Source organism: Helianthus annuus, chromosome 6, assembly GCF_002127325.2.
Source record: "Helianthus annuus cultivar XRQ/B chromosome 6, HanXRQr2.0-SUNRISE, whole genome shotgun sequence".
In the NCBI taxonomy this organism is placed as follows: Eukaryota; Viridiplantae; Streptophyta; class Magnoliopsida; order Asterales; family Asteraceae; genus Helianthus; species Helianthus annuus.
The window spans coordinates 13752712-13771752 of record NC_035438.2 but is presented as its reverse complement, the minus strand read 5'-3'; the positions used below and the strand labels follow the sequence as shown (position 1 = coordinate 13771752).

The window sequence follows — 19041 nt, the reverse complement described above, 5'->3', positions numbered from 1 at the left end:
TGGGCCGTAGCTCGCGCCATTTGTGTTGGCACGCGTTGAGGTTGTGCCGGTCGTGTCCGACGTTATGTCGGTAGCTTGCGAATGCTTCCGGCCAATATCGTGTTTGGCCGGGTTGCCGCCCCTTCATAGCGTCAACGACGCTTGTGACGAGAGCCAATTCTTCTTCGTGGGTCCAAGAGGCCATCTTCTTCGGGTTGGGGTAGCGGGTTCGTGGGATCAAGTGGGTTAGCCGGTGGGATAGCGGTGGACAGCGACGGTTTGGGATGGGGTAGCCGGTGGGGTAGCGGGTTACATTTATAGGGGATGTTGGGGGTTGGGTGACCGCTTGGCTTGGCCAAACGGTTGAAATTTAAAATTCAAACCCGCTATGACATGGCGGTGGACAGCGAATAGGAGGCCGCCACATCGAATCTCAAGCCCGCCCCACGCCCGACTTCAAACCCAAGCCCCAAGGGCCACGCCCCAACCCAAGCCCACCCGGGGTGGTGGCTTGGTCGTTTTCCCCCAACCCACAACCCAAGCCCCATACCCCAATCTTAGTGGAGGTCTTGAATTCAATTCCATATAAAGAGTATATTATGTTTTATTTGGTGTAATTTAGAAGTATGGATGGGCATTTGATACTGGGTATAGGTACCGGTACCGAATTTCCCGTCCTGTTACTCAGTTTTGACGAATTTTGGTACCGTTATTTTCGGTATCGGTACCACGCTCATCCCTATTTAGAAGCATGTAAGATGTGTAAATAAAAATACATAACTCAGATGAATCGGTTGGTCTCCTTAGCTCCAATCAGCCCAAACCCGGGAACGTATAGGTTCACGTCCGGGAATTAGGCCCAAAGGCCAACACATTTAGTTGGTGACTTTAACTTCTCATAATAGGACTTACAATTTTTTTATGTTTATAAGATATACAAGATTCATTAAATAAAAATATTAAACCATAAAAATAATTAAAAAAGAAAGCAAAATATTGAATCTTTATTTGCTCGTCTACCCAATACGATGGATGAACAACCATATAATACCAAAAGCAACTTCATCACATTTAAAAGAATCTAAAGAGTGTTTCACGGTGCAAGTTCAAATATAATACCACAAGTAAAGTAGTCATTAGCCAATAACCATCACCACCCACCCACCCACCACCACCTTCCACCACCAAGTTACTTGACTAACTTGAATTATGTTGACTTCTTGCCATACATTGACTCCACCTTCCCATCATTCCCACCAAGTAACAGATACTTGTCTTTCCTTGTCAAATTGGTGCATTCAAATCCAAGAACACCACCCAACACTTTCTGCACATGATTCGCTACCTCGATAGATGATTTTCCGCCACCTTTAACTGTCATTTCCTTGGGCAAACGCTCAAGGAACGTGATCTCATATGTTGGACTCGGGTTCATGAAGTAGAAATACGGGTCCCAGAACTTAACACCGCGAACCGTTGTACCATGGAACATGTTCTGTTTAAGGTTCATAGCCACTGGGACAATCCTGTCACTTAACTCAGCAAACAAGGCACTGAACCGTAGTAAGAAAGGTTCACGACAAGTGGTGCCTTCCGGGCAGACCACTAGGTCCCCTTTCTGGAGTAACTCTTTGATACGGGCAGCATCCGCTTCACGATCACGAGTGAGGGCAATTGCGGGAATTGGTGACATGAATCTCGAGAGTTTGCTAACACTGTAAGTAACACAAAACGGTTTGCGCCCAAGTGCAATGGCTATGATTATCGGGTCAAGAGCTGTGCGGTGATTGCACACGTAAAGGTTTCCAGGGGTCCCGGGTGATGGAGCAGGCGGCGGGGTCCCACGAATCACAAGCTTGATTCCAAGCATGCCGTATGTGTAACGAACTATACGCTCAGGCAATGGGAGATTGAAGTAGACACGAATAAGCGACAAAATGAACCCGAATGGCAGCCAGATGTAGGTGATGAGAGCATTAAGCGGGTCGGGCCGCTGGACCAGGCGACCGTCATGGAAGATCAATCGGGTTTTAAGGCGATCTGGTGATACTATGGCTGCTGATTTATCTTTTGGCACCATGAAACCTTCCTGCAATTTTGTCATAATCGTTTAGACTAATTACTTTTGAGTTCTTGTGTTTTAATGATTTTAACCACTTGAATCCAAAATCAAAAATTTAATGCCTTAAGTCTCTAACCACTCATTTTATAACATTTTAAGTCCAATTTTTAACACTTGTACTTTTGAATTCGGACTCAAGTGGTTAACCACTAAAACGCACGGACTCAAAACATTATAAAATGACCGGTTAAAGACTCGGAACATTAAACTTTTTGATTTTGAACTCAAATAATTAAAATCACTGAAACACTAACAACTGGAAAAGTAATTTACTCTAGTTTATACAACAACTGATTTTATAAACATAATCTATTTCTATAAGACCATGTGTAGTGGGGCATTATGGGGCATTATGGGGGCATTATAACAAAAAAAAAACGCCCACTCTTCCATTACATAGGGCATTATGGGGCATTATGGGGGAAAAAAATTTGCTTGGGCATTATAATTATAACGCCATTTTGCACTTGTTAGAGGTATGACTTGAGTTGACCCACCAATGAGAAATCACTTTGTTTTTTTGTTTTTTTTTTTAAGGATTGAAAGGGGCATTATCCCCACTACACCACTTTATGCTATAATGCCCCATGCTGACTGGGTTGGCACGTGTCGGATAATGCCCCATGGTGGGGGCATTATAACAAGTTACCACTACACATGGTCTAAGTAAAGGATAGTTCTGTCCTTTTCTCATAATTTACAAAAGGGACTACCACATGGACTCTGCTAAAAAGCATGACAGTGGGCCTGTTTTTCTCAAGGGTATTAAAAGCATGATTTAATTAGATCTCCAACTACCACCCTATATGTATTGCTACACAAATAAATGCGTGTAGTTTGATAAACACAGACATATCATATATCATATATGTCAATGGCACAATAATGCACCGAAAAAACAGATCATCATCAGCTAGCTAGCTATAAGTATTATCATCTTTTACATCTGTCTAACAATATTTGCTTTAACTCTAGTCAATTATATAATATTCTAAGAATATCTTCACACATTTCAGAATAATATATCCTTATATAGTGTTTTGGCATAAACATGGAGACATGTCAATTCTAGCTTTGTAGCAATGGATCCATAAATAGAAGTGACATAAAATGGAGTCAATTATTTTAAAAACTGTACCTAAGATGGTTTACACTGATATGGAAATGAAGTTTTGAAACAATGAATTTGGACAAACAGACAGGATGATTGTTAAGTGACCATTGAAGTAATATCTACAACTTATAGTAACATATTTCCATCAGGATAACAAAGAGGCTTTCTTTTATTATCTAGTATTGAGTACTATAAACAGAAGCATTAACTAATAATTCGGCAATGATAGAAATACAAAATTTTACCTGTCAATAGCCTGGGTTAAGCGATTTAAAAATCTTAATTGAACATATATCATATACATCGAACTGTAAACGTTCGTTTGTGTTCGTTACCTAAAATTAGCGTACGAACACAGATGAACACGAAAAAATCATTTTCTTAATGAACAAACACGGACACTATGCACACTAACAGAAAATCTCGTTCAGTAACTATTCCGGAACAGTTCGTCATTTCATGAACACATTTATTCCTTAATGAACGAAGTTCACAAACATATTTATTCCTTAACAAACGAACACGAACAAGCTAGGCTTCTTCGTGTTCGTTCAGTTCGTTTGCAACCCTAGATGTGTGTTGCATATATGCTAGGCAAGTAGGTATACGAATAATATGAAGAAACTAGAATCCAAATCAAACTAACCTTGCAAACGGACATGAAATCATGATCAGATTTCCGATCACCGAGTCCAATATCCGGCGAATCATCCCCAAACTCCTTCAAAACCGCTAGCTTCTTCCATTTACTAACCAAAACACCAGGCTCCTTAACAAATCCAGTAGCTCTCTTCGTCTTCTCATTCACCTCAATCTCCGTCCCTAACACCTTCTCCGCTCCCAAATAATCCTTCACAAACGCATCCACCATCACCACCGGATTCGCCGTCACAACAACCTTCCTCTCACACCTATTAAAAACCTCGAAACTATCACTCCTCACATCCGCCGCGTAGAACCGCGGCAGGACGGCGCGTGACGCGAGTTCGATATCCTTCACTTTCAGACCGGAAAACGAGATGAAAATCAGCATCTGGATCGCTAAAGCTTCAGAGACAAAAATGTACGCGATAGCGACGATCGGAAACGAGAGTAACAGAACGAGGCCGCGGAGGAGACTGCCGGCTTCGATCGCTACGAGCATGTAGTACGGGAAAGCCGACGACGATTTCAGCAGAGTTCCGTCGAGATCCGCCGCGACTGACCGGTGGTTAACGGCGGATACGACGCATTTCTCGATCGGCGGGAACGTTTTGTGACCTAATTCAGGTTTCGGTAACGACATTTTCTCTCTCTAAAACTGACTTTCTCTCTCTAGAATTGTGTATCAGTGAATGGAAGGGGAGAAGGGGGAAGGTGATGGTTTTAAATGTGGTAGGGTTTGAGTAAATGACGAAATTGCCACTGAATATAGGTGAGAAAGTTGGCGGGGTGGTTTGTGAAATGACTAGAGTGTCCTCAGGTGGTTGAGCGGTTTAATTGCGTTGGTGGGAACATTGACTTAAGAGTTTGACTTGTCATTTTCTTTACATTCAAATAAATTAAATAGAGTAAAATGTAGCTATATCTTTATGAGATATTTATTTGTTAAACAAATATTTAATAAGGATTAAAATGGTAGAAATTAATACATATATGATATATTTCAAGACTTAGTTTGGGAGAGATGGGTGGATTTTAACATTCGAGATATAGTGAAATAATGTAGTATAAGGTAGGAGTTGTTGTTGCGTTTTGTTCTGTGTGTTTTATTTTGTACTTTGGGTTTTTACAGCATTTGCTGGCCCTGTTCTATTAATCATAGAATCCGACCGTTCAAAAAAAAATATATGCTGTATTTATATTTTAAAGTGGTGAGGATTTACGTTCAGTTATGTTTGTGGGTTACTAGGTTATAGTTGTAGAGGTATATGAGTTTCTCGTTGAAAAGGAAAAAAATATAAAAATGATCATTTATCAAAACTACTTTCAGATTTGGTCACTTTATACGTCCTTGGAGTAACGCATCATGCACGGGATGCGTCTGGAAGTGCACGGGATCCGTCATTGGAAATCCCTTCATTTCTGCGTCTGGAAGGGCATGGGATGCGTCTGGGCCCACCTGTAACATTTGAAACGTCATGTGTCCATTTTTTATTAGGTGTTTGAGAGGTCTGCATATGGACGCTTCAGGTGCTTGAAAGATCGTTCCAAGAACACATGAGATGGTCTTTTTTAAAAGTCATGGTGGTCAACGACTGTTTTTCATAATTTCCTCTTCAAGATACCTTAAAAGTCAAAAGAGTTATTTTTAAAATTTTAAATATCAAAGTAATAATGTAGGTAATCATAAAATAATCAAAGTCATAAAGGAATTATAAGGTTCAAAACATTCTTTATGGCGTTATAATATATAAAGTTTTTCCCTCTCCTTTGTACATGTTGTAGTTGGTGTAGTTCGGTTCTGCATTTTTATGCCAGACCGGTCGATTTTTATTAATGAAGTTTATCTTTCAAAACAAATATATATATATATATAGTTTCCTGCACAGAACACACATCAACCAAGTTGAAAATCGAGTTTTAGGTTAACAAGGTAACTCAACATATATGGTTCATTGACATCAAGTCGTAAAGCAATTGGTTACGCTTAAATTTAATATTTTGCTTGAATTATTAAACAATGATATTGATTATGCCATAAGTAGTACGATCATTTCATACCATGGTCAATGCACTTAATGGATCGTAATCATATTGTGTAGTGTCATAAAAAGCATGAAATCATATCGTTTCGTATCGTATTATATTGTGTCATATTTTCGAAATTCACTATCCCCTCAACTTTTAAGTCATTTTCCTTGAGCACTATTGAGTTTTGTCAAATGTTGATCCCGCAATTAGGGACGACAATTAGACTGGGAACTAGTTATCTCAGTTTCATATCAGATTAAAAAACTGTTCTTTACTGTTTGGTTCGTACACAGGTTCCCCGTCGCAACGCACGATGGGGAAATCCTAGTTAGCTTTAAAAATTTGCGCAGGTGTGTAACCGTGTATGACATTTCTACACCTAGTCAATACACATACTCATTTACAATATATAATGGCAATGTTGTAATTAAATTAGAAATTGAGGGTTTTGCCATGTAATTTAGCTAAAGATGTAATTTAATATATAGTATAATAATATACCTGGCTGCCACTAAAAGTCAAAGAGTCGTCGTGAAAAGTCAATAACTTTTAGCGACGACACGTGGCTATTAGCAACCAACTATTAGCGGCGATTTATGTTATTGCAAAACTTGTCCCATTACCTGTCCCACTACTGTTATTGCAAAAAACAATTAACTTTTGTTTAGCTTAAATGCTTTTGACTTCATGAGTTGTCTGTGGGACTTGAACCCTAGCCATCCTCTTCCTAAATTCAGGTATTTAAAGACTTTGCTTTTACGAATAGACCAACACGAATTCATGGGGTAGTTACTTGCGTCCTTTCTACAGAAATCTATCAATGCAAAATTTATTATATAGATACAACGAACACATACACAAGTTGTTGTACCAACAAATGAAACACACAACACATGTGACCGAGCTCAACCTTGTAACTTTCTTATCCCTTCTTATAAATTTCATTTAACCTTCATTTTATCAAACAAATAAGTAATAATTATTGACCTTTTGGTTATCACCATATATTTTGAACAAATAAGTAATAATTCAAACAATCATTTCAAATAAAACAAGTTTCCACATGGACAACTGCAAATGTTCATATGATATTGGCTTTTGTTCATCGGGTTTCATAAAGTTAATATGATATATTTAAGCCCGTTAGTGATCCAAATTTGATGTTAAAGAAATATGACATGTTTAGTTATTTTTAGAAAGATAAATTTCATATGTTTAAAACATTAGTAATATTATGGAGTAAATTACACGGATAATCCATATGATAAAGAGGATATTATGATTTTGATTTCAAGTTTTCATAAGTTACACTCATAGCTTCTCGCTTTTACTCAAGCGTAACAGTTTTGGTTCTTAAAATAGATGTCCTTCACAAATTCTATTAAGCACATGTGGAAATTTCATTTTACCGCTTATACCTAACAACTAAATGCACAGTTTTGTTGAATTTTTTTTTTACTGAAAACAGAGTTGTATTCAATATAAGGTATTTTGTGGTATCGTAACGAATTTAACTGATACCGAACGAACAACATCGAGGTGATATCATAGCTTGGTGTCGGTATCTCGTTTTTGTAGTTATCAATTTATGTACAAAACACGTCTTAATATCCTTTGGGGCATATCACGACTTTATTTTTTGGGGTTACATGAAACAACTTTTGTGTAACTAAACCCTTGTAAATAACTTTTTTTCATAACTTTTTTACCAAACCGATACCACCCAAACAATATCGGTAGCGGTATTCATTCAGTGTCAGTATTTTGTAACTACCGATACTGAAATGATACCGTATTGCAACTTAACTTTGTAAATTGCAACTTTATTTGATTAGATCTGATACTATTGTAAGCAATATTTTATGTTTTGGGCGTATACCTAGTTTCAATAGCAATCTCAAGTTATCTTGGTAGAAATTTGATATCTTTATTTTCGTCTCAGGATATCTTTTTTTTTTTCACCACAAATTGTGATGTATTTCTATGGGATCACAGGTTCTTTTTATTAGCTCTAATTTGTGGTGCACAATTTCGTGGAATGTAGGTAGAATGGAGTAACTCCGGGTATATCAGTAAAAGCAAGACTTGTAGATGGATCGACTCATCAAGTTCCCAGTGAAATAGGATCCACACAAGGAAAAGCACATGCCATTCGTTGGTTATTAGCGGCATCTTGAAAACGTCCGGATCAAAATATGGCTTTCAAATTAAGTTCCAAACTAGGATTGCGACCCGCCGCAATGCGGCGGGGAATCTTTAGTTATAACTAAGTCGATCTAGGACCCGCACGTTATGTTAAACTTGTCAAACGGGGAAAAGATAGACGATGTAAAAACGTTCACCCACACACGCACGTTGCGTCGTGTTAACTCGCAAAATTAGAACCGAACGTTAAACCAAAGACGCACGTTGCGATGTGTTAAGTCACAAAATTTAGAACCAAGCATAAAGCGAAAAATTTGCGGAAAGTGAAAACTATAAAGGACCAATTTGAAAGTAAAAAAAGTTACGAGGATAGATTGTAAAAGGTAAAAAGTTTTGGGTTAGAAGTAATAAAACAAATAGTTTTGGGTTAAAAGTAATTTATGAAATACTTTTAAGTGAAAAGTAAAAAAAAAATATATATATCAATTTTTTTTGGAAAACCCCCAAAGCTAACGTTACGACAACTATATGCATAACTATTTTTTCTTTGAAAAACCCCAAAGCACACCCCGCGTTGCGGCGGGGCGTAAAACAATGTCAAATAGTACTAATGTTACACAACCGTCATCGACCACCAACACTGACTCGACCTAAGGTATGCGTGTTGCGACGAACCTGTCAAACATGGGAAAATAGAGGTAAAAACTTTGAACCACACATGCACATTGTGTCGTATTAACTCGAAAAAATTTAGAACTATACGTAAAATGAAAATTTGCGAAAGATGAAAAGTATAAGTGACAAAGATGAAAAGTACAAGTGACAAAAGTTGCGAAGTTAAATTGCAAATAATGAAAAGTTTTGGGTTAAAGTTAAAAAACAAATTATGTAGTGTTAAAATTGGAAAAAGTAAAAACCTTAGGGTTAAAAGTAAAAAATCCGTCTCAGGATATTTTTTTTTTTCACCACAAATTGTGATGTATTTCTATGGGATCACGGGTCTTTTTATTAGCTCTAATTTGTGGTGCACAATTTCGTGGAATGTAGGTAGAATGGAGTAACTCCGGGTATATCAGTAAAAGCAAGACTTGTAGATGGATCGACTCATCAAGTTCCCAGTGAAATAGGATCCACACAAGGAAAAGCACATGCCATTCGTTGGTTATTAGCGGCATCTTGAAAACGTCCGGATCAAAATATGGCTTTTAAATTAAGTTCCAAACTAGGATTGCGACCCGCCGCAATGCGGCAGGGGATCTTTAGTTATAACTAAGTCGATCTAGGACCCGCACGTTATGTTAAACTTGTCAAACGGGGAAAAGATAGACGATGTAAAAACGTTCACCCACACACGCACGTTGCGTCGTGTTAACTCGCAAAATTAGAACGAAACGTTAAACCAAAGACGCACGTTGCGATGTGTTAAGTCACAAAATTTAGAACCAAGCATAAAGCGAAAAATTTGCGGAAAGTGAAAACTATAAAGGACCAATTTGAAAGTAAAAAAAGTTACGTTGATAGATTGTAAAAAATAAAAAGTTTTGGGTTAGAAGTAATAAAACAAATAGTTTTGGGTTAAAAGTAATTTATGAAATACTTTTAAGTGAAAAGTAAAAAAAAAATCAATTTTTTTGGAAAACCCCCAACGCTAACGTTACGACAACCATATGCATAACTATTTTTTCTTTGAAAACCCCCAAAGCACACCCCGCGTTGCGGCGGGACGTAAAACAATGTCAAATAGTACTAATGTTACACAACCGTCATCGACCACCAACACTGACTCGACCTAAGGTATGCGTGTTGCGACGAACCTGTCAAACATGGGAAAATAGAGGTAAAAACTTTGAACCACACATGCACATTGCGTCGTATTAACTCGAAAAAATTTAGAACTATACGTAAAATGAAAATTTGCGAAAGATGAAAAGTATAAGTGACAAAGATGAAAAGTACAAGTGACAAAAGTTACGAAGTTAAATTGCAAATAATGAAAAGTTTTGGGTTAAAGTTAAAAAACAAATTATGTAGGGTTAAAATTGGAAAAAGTAAAAACCTTAGGGTTAAAAGTAAAAAATCAAGTTTTTTTTTTTTTTTTTTTTTTTTGAAAAACTCCCAAAGCACTTGCAAACTTATATATGGAATAATTAGTGGATGCCGTGTAGAAATTCCAATAGTTATAACACATTTGAAACCGGAATTATGATAGAATTAAGGGCATGTTTGGCTAAGCTTTTCAAAACAACTTATTGGCTTATTGACTTATCAAAAAGCCAATAAGTTGTTTTTGTGTTTGGCTAAGCCAAAAGTCCTTTTAGAAATGGCTTTTTGTAAAGAAGAAAAAGTAGGTTTCAAGAAGTCATAATATTGTGACTTTTTGGCCAGCTTTTAACTTTTCAAACTAAAAATTACCAATATACCCCTTCTTTACCCCCTTATATCTAAAAGAATGTCCATTTTAGTCATTTTACATCAATAAGCTAATCCAAACACTTTTTTTAAAAACTCCTTTTTAAAAAGTCCTTTTCCAAAAAGTCCTTTTCCAAAAGTCCTTTTTAACTATAATAAGCTTAGCCAAACATGCCCTAACTCTTATCATTACACATTTTCAGTCACCGACTGTTGAACAACTATTAGCTCATCTACAACTTTCCTTTGCCTTTTGTCTTGTTCATTTCCGTTTGTAGAAAGAGCGATCATGGTCTAATATATTTTTAAATACTTGCAAAATTACAAAAAAAAAAAAAAAAAAAAACACAATAAAAGAAATTAAATTTTATTCTAAAAGTGAAAGTAAGGTAGTAAGTTACACGATTTTTTATTTTTTGCAATAAGTTAAAATTTTATATTTGAACCCAACTTTTAAAAATAACTCAATGGATTTCATTAATTATAGAAAAAAAATTAAGCAAATGGATTTCATTAATTAAAGAAAAAAAATTAAGCAAATAAAAGCTAAGTTTTCGGTGGGTATAAATATATTATAACTAGGTTATAACCCCGTGTATTACACATGTTAAGTAAATAAAATATCAAATAGTTAATAACGAAAATTTAACAATTATAAAATGATATTTTAAGACACTTTTCTCATATCCGAACAAACATTTGTTTTATGTATGATCAAAACTTGTGATGTTTGTCAAGTTTATAAATATGAAAGCATTTGAATCACCGATTAGAAGACAAACTGTATTATCGACTTTCTCACGACGTGAACCCAAGTTTTATTTAAATAACAGTGGTCTTAATTTATTAGTTCTAAAAATATTGTTGAAATGTTTAGATTAGACATATAGCAATTAGCCAATTAGATAAACTTATAGCTATAAAATAATATTTAAATTAATTAGATAAGTATAAATTATCAGTAATTATTAAGTTATATAACTTTAAATTCTAAGTATATGGACTTGAGTTACATCTTAAAAGGATAGTTGTTTTTGAATAAATTTATTAGTTTGATAAATGTAGTTATTATTCTTCTTGTATTTTAAATATATTAAATAAATAAATTATTTGTTAAGTAAGAAAATCGTTCCCTCCACCCTCGTTATGAAAATGGTCGATATTTGTTTCAATTATTAAGATATAATTTCTGACCTAGTAATTCATATAAATAAGAAAATCGTTCCCTCCACCCTCGTTATGAAAATGCTCGATATTTGTTTCAATTATTAAGATATAATTTCTAACCTAGTAATTAATATAAATATAAATATAAATAAATAATAAGATAAATTATGGAACTTTATCTGTAATTTCTTAAATGTTTGAAACAAATATTAAATTTAATAATTTAAATTAAATAATAATTATCTACAATTAAGTAAGAGTAGATAGTCTACAATAAGCAAATCGGGTAGTAGACTTACCCTTGACGGCTAGTTGTTTTTCCACCCTTTGAGCCAGAATACAAACATCCGAAAAGGACCAATATTGTTGGAGGCTTACGACATCCGCAATCTCCGTACGAATAGCCCCCAAAAACCGAGCAATTACATGTTCTTCCTCTTCATCAATACCACATCTCAATCGGTGTTGTTCAAACGACGTTATAAATTCCTCAATCGTTAAACAACCCTGTTTTAGATTATGGTAATCCAAAAAAGAATCCTTCTTGTGATTATTCTAGGGAATAATTTCAAGAATTGTCCTGTATCTTTATACCCATTTTCAGGCGCTGTCCTTTATGTTCAAAATTGACGAGTTTTGTCCTTTATGTTTTCATATCATACATGTTTTGTCATTTAGGCCTAACCCAATTTGTTTTTCAGTTAAATTTGTTCATGTGCTTTGCATACGAGGGCATTTTTGTCAATTCAAAGGTAAGTTTAACGACTGATTTACAGCACAAAGCTTCTACAACCTTTGAATTGACAAAAATGCCCTCATGTGCAAAGCACATGACCAAATTTAACTGAAAAATCTAACTGGGTTAGGCCTAAAGGACAAAACGTGTATGATATGAAAACATAAAGGACAAAACTCGTCAATTTTAAACATAAAGGACAGCGCCTGAAAATGGGTATAAAGATAAAGGACAATCCTTGAAATTCACTCTATAAATAAATAATAAGATAATTTATGGAACTTTATCCGTAATTTCTTAAATGTTTGAAACATATATTAAATTTAATAATTTAAATTAAATAATAATTATCTAATATTAGATGGTCTAGAATAATGACAAGTGTCCTTTTATTGGTTTCTTTTATTATACAGTATATAGATTGTTACTAGTTTGTTAATATATCAGATTTGCAAATATTTTTATTTAAAGAATACTATAGTTTGTTACACATAAATCTTAATTTGACTTTGAAATGCATAAGTCTTTGTCATTAACAAATTTATACTTAGGTATAATGGATTAGGTTCAAACGTGAACAAAATCCCAAGAGTGAACTGCGTGAACTAATTTTGGCCCTTGATTTTGTTTTAGATGGTAAGGGGTAGGATTGTCATTAACCATATAAAGTTAATTTTATTTTTTAAATTATATATCAATTTTTAAAGAGATTTATCACAATCAGTTACCAAACATGATAACTAATTCCTATAATATTGTGATTTCAATATTTCTCTCAAATGAATCAAGATTCGAATGCAAGAAATTAAGCAAAAAATCAAAATCGCAAGTTTCTTTTCTTCGTTATTCAATTTGGTTTTAGAATTGAAAAAACATTTACTTGGATTTTGGTTTACAGCAGAGAGCTTTAAAAAAATACAATTGTTGGTTGTATATGACATCATTAAATCATCATCATCAACATCAATCAATTCTTCTTCATCGGTGCAAACAAATTTTGCCACAATATCCAATTCACCCTAAACACCTTTTCAAAGGTTTGTTGGCCAAGTTTTTTTTTTCATATTATCGCACGGTGTACATTTTTGTTTTGTATCTGATTATTTTTTTATTTATCAAAAAATGCTTTTCGATGTTTCAGTTTTGTTGCTTAACGTCGTGGGTGCATGACAATGATCTCAAACGGGTCCCTTGTACACTGGAAATATGATTGCTGATCCAGAAGAACACTAGATGGGATGAGTTTGACTGCATCTACTTTCAAACTGGTTGACCCGAATGCATTTCAGAAGGATAATAATTGATTTTTGAATTTTCGTTTATGTTACGATTTTCGTATTTTAACAATGTCTCAGTGGTGTTGGTGGGTTTAGATAGAGCTTAGGATAGGAGAGGTCAGGGGTTCAATCCCCATGGTGTGCAACGTTAGCCATTCAAAAAAAACAATGTCCTTTTGTGTTCGTATTCGGTTTTGCTTCATGCTGATTTCGTCGTTGTGTATATGTATTCTAGGTTTGCAGATTTTGTCATCATGATTAAAAATGGTCGGGATGTTTGTATTATGTTTTATCAGAAGGATGATGTTGTATACTTATATACACAGATGTATATTGATAACAATACTCATAACTTTCTTGGTTTTATATTATCCCCGGGTTATACACATATGTACAATTCATGTTTTTTTCTTTCTAAATCTTACAGACTTTTGGTTAATGGTTGCTTATACACATGTGTACATCGAAATTTGCTTCAATAGGTGCCCTTACTGTTTTAATGGTACACATCGATTTTTACATATGCATACTTATATTTACAACAAATGCGTTTATTGGCTGCTATAATAATCATTCTAATGTGCATAATTACAATATTTTGTTTAACTTACTTTTTACTCTAAATGTGTAGAGTCGGTTGCAAGTAACGTATACGAAAGTCCCAATGGGACAAGGTATTGGATACCAATTGTGCCACCTCGGTTTCAAACCATTTCTAAAAGCTAGATTTAGAACAATGGAGGAAGCAATTGCAATGTATGAGGAGTACGCACAACTAGCAGACTTTTGTACGTGTTTGGGAACTTCAAAGAGAGAAACTAACATATGTATTTCATCTTTTATGCAATTTAATTACAACAATGTTTTTTAAACAACAAACTGATTTATCACTTTATTTTCCACATATGGGTATTTTATTAACAAACACACGTATACACATATAAAATAGGTGCAGAACTAAACGAGTTTACGATCAATACACAAGTGTAAACATACATATACTCTGTGTGAGCATGGACCTAAAATTCCCAGTAAAGCATTGTACACAAGTTACATAAACCGCAAAAAAACCCAAATAAAATAAAACACAAACCAAAAAACATTTTAACTTATCCAAATAAATTTCAAAGTACCAACATCAACAAAACATTTAACCACTTATAAAGAAAGCAACCATGTTTGTGTCGTCATCAACCAGTGCCTTACACATATTATTGTCTACCACAAAATCTACTGTTCAAAAGTCCTATTCGCCTTGTCGTATGCAAGCGCTTCTTTCAGGATTTGATCACGGTGCTTGTTTTCATCTGAACCAAGTCTACTATCCCATATTTCTGTTGTTACCCTGAACCAAGTCTCCATTTGTCGCATAGCAAAAACGCCACAATCAACCGAATATCAAACAATCGCATAGCAATGCCCCATAAAAGTCCCGCCACTTCAGATGATTAACTGATTTCAAGAACTTTACGACAATGTTTTTCTGCAGAAAAATAAAAATATAAAGTACGTTACACTGAATGGTGTTTGAGTTAGCCTGTGTACGATACACAATACACATGTGTACAACTTGAACATACACATGTGTACACCGGTAATTCATTGTACACATGTGTATATCGAACAGTAATACACACACTAGTCCCTTTTCGCAACAAAAAAAAAACAAATAAAACTTCTTCCCCCAATTCAATATAAATCAACATAATTCACAAGTGCACATCAACGACTTTAATCAACCCAACCCTATACTGAGATACCACAAAACCTGCTCCAATACATATGTGTACACCTATAAAGATAGAGCAACAACAACTAATTTGTAAAATCAACCCTATACTTGAAAATAATTACACATGCACTCGAAAAACCACTGACCAAAAACGATCAATCAACCAGAAACTTGTGATTAAGAAACCTTTAGAACAACTTTTACAACATATAATTAATAAATCTTAAAAACCCTGTACATTAACTAAAAAAACACCATGTACATATGTGTACAACCCAGTGTACAATCTTTATCATATTCCCCCCCCCCCAAAAAAAAACAATACCTGTAACTGGAATACAGATGTGTACAAATGGTATAAAAAAAGAAACTAAACCCTAACACAATATTGATAACAATGGCGATTACCCATTCAACATCAAAACAATCCAAACAATTTTTTTCCAAAAAAATTGAACTCCAAAAAACTTAAATCGGAACCCTAATACTCCAGTAGATCAGTGCAACAGAAAAAATTTCAAAATTTGGAGTTCAATCCCTATATTGAAGAATCCAAAATCGACGGCAGAAAATCAAATAAACACGCGGATGACATCGGTGTACCTTGGTCGCTTGTTAATCCTTTCCAGCTTCCGACGAAGATGATGATGACGGCAATCAGTGTTCTTCGTCGTCGCCCTTTACTCTTCTTCATCGCCCACAATGTCTATCTGCCTTCTTTTCTTTGATAATAAAAAAAATTGAGGAGATATTGATAGATAATGAAAAAGTCTGAAAGTGCACTATTTTTTAGGAGAGATTATGAAATATTCAACAAATTAAGAATTTCGGTTACAAGATTCCATAATTGCTAATTGTAAATATACAATAATACCCTTTTTATTTAATTAAATATATAAATTTAGCCCAATAATTACAATCTTGCCATTTTCTTATAATCTCAAGATGATGAAGATCAACGGTCCATACGAGTTCACACAGTTCACTCTTGGGAGAGTGTTCACGCTAGAACCCTACCCTGGATATAATAAGTTAGTGAACCATTTTAATTTGTATTTGAATTAATGTTATTTGGTCTTCTTCATAAAATACAAGAGCCTCTATCACCCCGATCAAAAACTGTAATGAAAATTAATGGATTAAATCAATTTTGATAAAGGTATAAACTTTTACACGGAATTAATGAGGATGAGGAATTTTGTGGCATAAAAACAATGGTTGGCATTACGTTTCACTTGCTCTATCTTTTTTTCTATTTAAAGTAAATGTTTTTGTGTTTATAACACGTTACATATGTCATGTCCGGGAAATAATATATGTTACTTTTTTCATAAGAACTATCCGAGTCAAGTTTTTTTTTTTCTTTACAAAATCATGATATTTATATCTTATCCAGCGATGATTATTGTGTAAATTATGATATTAAGTTTTTTAACATCTTAATTCTATATTAAGAAAAGTAATAACAATATAATACTAATGTCTTCAATTTTAAAAGTCTTTAATTATGATATTATTTTGTTGAACTTATGTTGCTTGTAAATCGCATTGCGTTTCAACCTTGGTCCAACTTGTTTCCATTTATTTTGTTATTAATAATGCTATTGAGGTGGTTTATGATAGTAATACTATGAGTGAGGAACCCTATACTTGGGTTAAAAATATCCTTGATAATATGGTCATTACTTGTGTATGGTCCCCCACCTTGGGTTCATAATTCATATATGTTTAAACAACTAAACCTTTATTTTAGCGCAAACACACTATATCTATATAGAGCCCAGCAAGGGACTGGGGAAAAAGTACAAAACGATCTATGCTGAACAATTACAACAGACTCGAGACATCAAACAACATCCATTTATCCCAGTCGGGTGTGGGCAACTTCGACCGATTACTAATCCATACGAAGGCGTCTTCTTTTATAGGCTCCATCATTCTCCTAACCGGTATGAATCTCCCCTTGAAAACCTTTGCATTTCTCGCAGCCTAAATACTCCAAACCGTATATAAACACTCTTTTTTCCATCGTTGCGTACCCGGACTCTCCTGAATAGTTTTTATAATCTCATTGAGGGAGTTTAATGTACTGGGCATTGGAATTCTAACCCAAACAAGAAAAATATCCACCATATACTTCGAGCAAAAATGCATGTTACAAAAATATGCTCCACAGTTTTGACTTCATATCCACATTCGAAATAGACACACCCATGTGACAAAGACCCGTTTTTGAAGCCACTCTGTATTGTAGAGCTCTCCACAGTTGGGCACTAGTAATACTATAAGTGAGGAACCTTATAATTGGGTTAATAATATCCTTGATAATATGGTCATTACTTGTGTACGGTCCTCCACCTTGGGTTCATAATTCATATATGTTAAACAACAAAACCTTTCTTTTGTGTGATTGTGTCTGGTAGTTGATCACTAATATTGTGTTGTATTTATCAATACAATCAAAGACAACGTTTGCTCCTACTCTATTATATTAATTATTCTAAAATATTCATCATTGGTTTGAACATGTGACATCCTCTTTAAAAAACATATGTCTCTATCAAGTGGGCTAGCCCCACATTGGCCAATACAACCATTTACTTCTATATTTTTGAAATATCGAACGATATTCAATTGGTGCACAACCTAGATGAAAATCTATCCCAATTATGATCTGTAAAATAATCAATTCTCTTTTTAAGAATAATGAATCGAGCCGGGGGTCTCACTGGAAGCAACATCTCTATTTCTACGGGGTAGAGGTAACGTTGTCTACATCTTACCCTCCTCAGACCCTACCTTAGCTTTGCTATTGGTGGGATTTACTGAATATGATGATGATTTTTAAGAATAATGAATTTTAATAATCTCAACTATTAGTCGTTGCCCGACAATGGTCCCAACTTAAAAAATAACCAGCAGTTGTCCCACTTTTTCACATGTTGTAAACTAATGGACATTTACTAATAGAACTTTAATTTCTTTTTGTCCTATTTTCCATTTATGTTAGTAAAGATCCATTGGTTTACAATATGTGAAAAGGTAAGACCGCCCTTGATCATTTTTTAAGTTACTTGAGATTCTTAAAATCCATTATTCCTTGGTTTTAGTGGCTACATTCCATTCACTTCTTAATCTCATCAACGGGTGTTGGCAAGCATGTGTGTTCCATTTTTCTAAACAAGGAAATACATTTTCAAATAATGATGCATTCCTTTATTCCATTATCATATTCTTGTGTATGCACAAGAAAAACAAGAAAACAAGCAAAGTGCATGTGGTTTAGCGTTATCAATGTGTGTAGAAAATGTGTAACTTCCTATGTGCTTGAAAGTTCAAGTCCCATGATAGACAAATGTATAGATTTAGGAGTAGAATTAGATAGTGTGTTAGATCTTTAAAATAATGCACAAGAAAACGATATGCATCACTATGATAAGCATATCCCATTATTATGTACTCTACAATTTTGAGTCATATCTTTTAAACATTAGGGGGCTGTTTGGCAACCCTCTTAATGAATCATTAAGAGGTGGACCTCTTATTCGGACAGAGGTGGGCCTGTTTGGTTGGCTAAATAGCAGCCTCTTAATGGTTCAGTTCAGCGCTGTATGGTACAGAGATAAAAAGAAGCTGAATGAAAAAAAAGACTCCTGGTACCCCCTAAACACATCTGCCTTTCACCTC

General features: G+C 34.7%; 1 protein-coding gene across 1 annotated transcript; it reads right to left on the bottom strand.

Moving 5' to 3' along the window:
* Positions 1 to 973: 973 nt before the first annotated feature.
* LOC110864776 (probable glycerol-3-phosphate acyltransferase 8) lies at positions 974 to 4567 on the bottom strand. Its single transcript, XM_022113917.2, has 2 exons — positions 3862 to 4567; positions 974 to 2068 (listed from the first exon to the last, which is right to left on the bottom strand). The coding sequence occupies exons 1-2, from the start codon at positions 4498 to 4500 to the stop codon at positions 1187 to 1189; spliced, it is 1521 nt and encodes a 506-aa protein (XP_021969609.1). The 5' UTR covers positions 4501 to 4567; the 3' UTR covers positions 974 to 1186.
* Positions 4568 to 19041: the final 14474 nt, after the last annotated feature.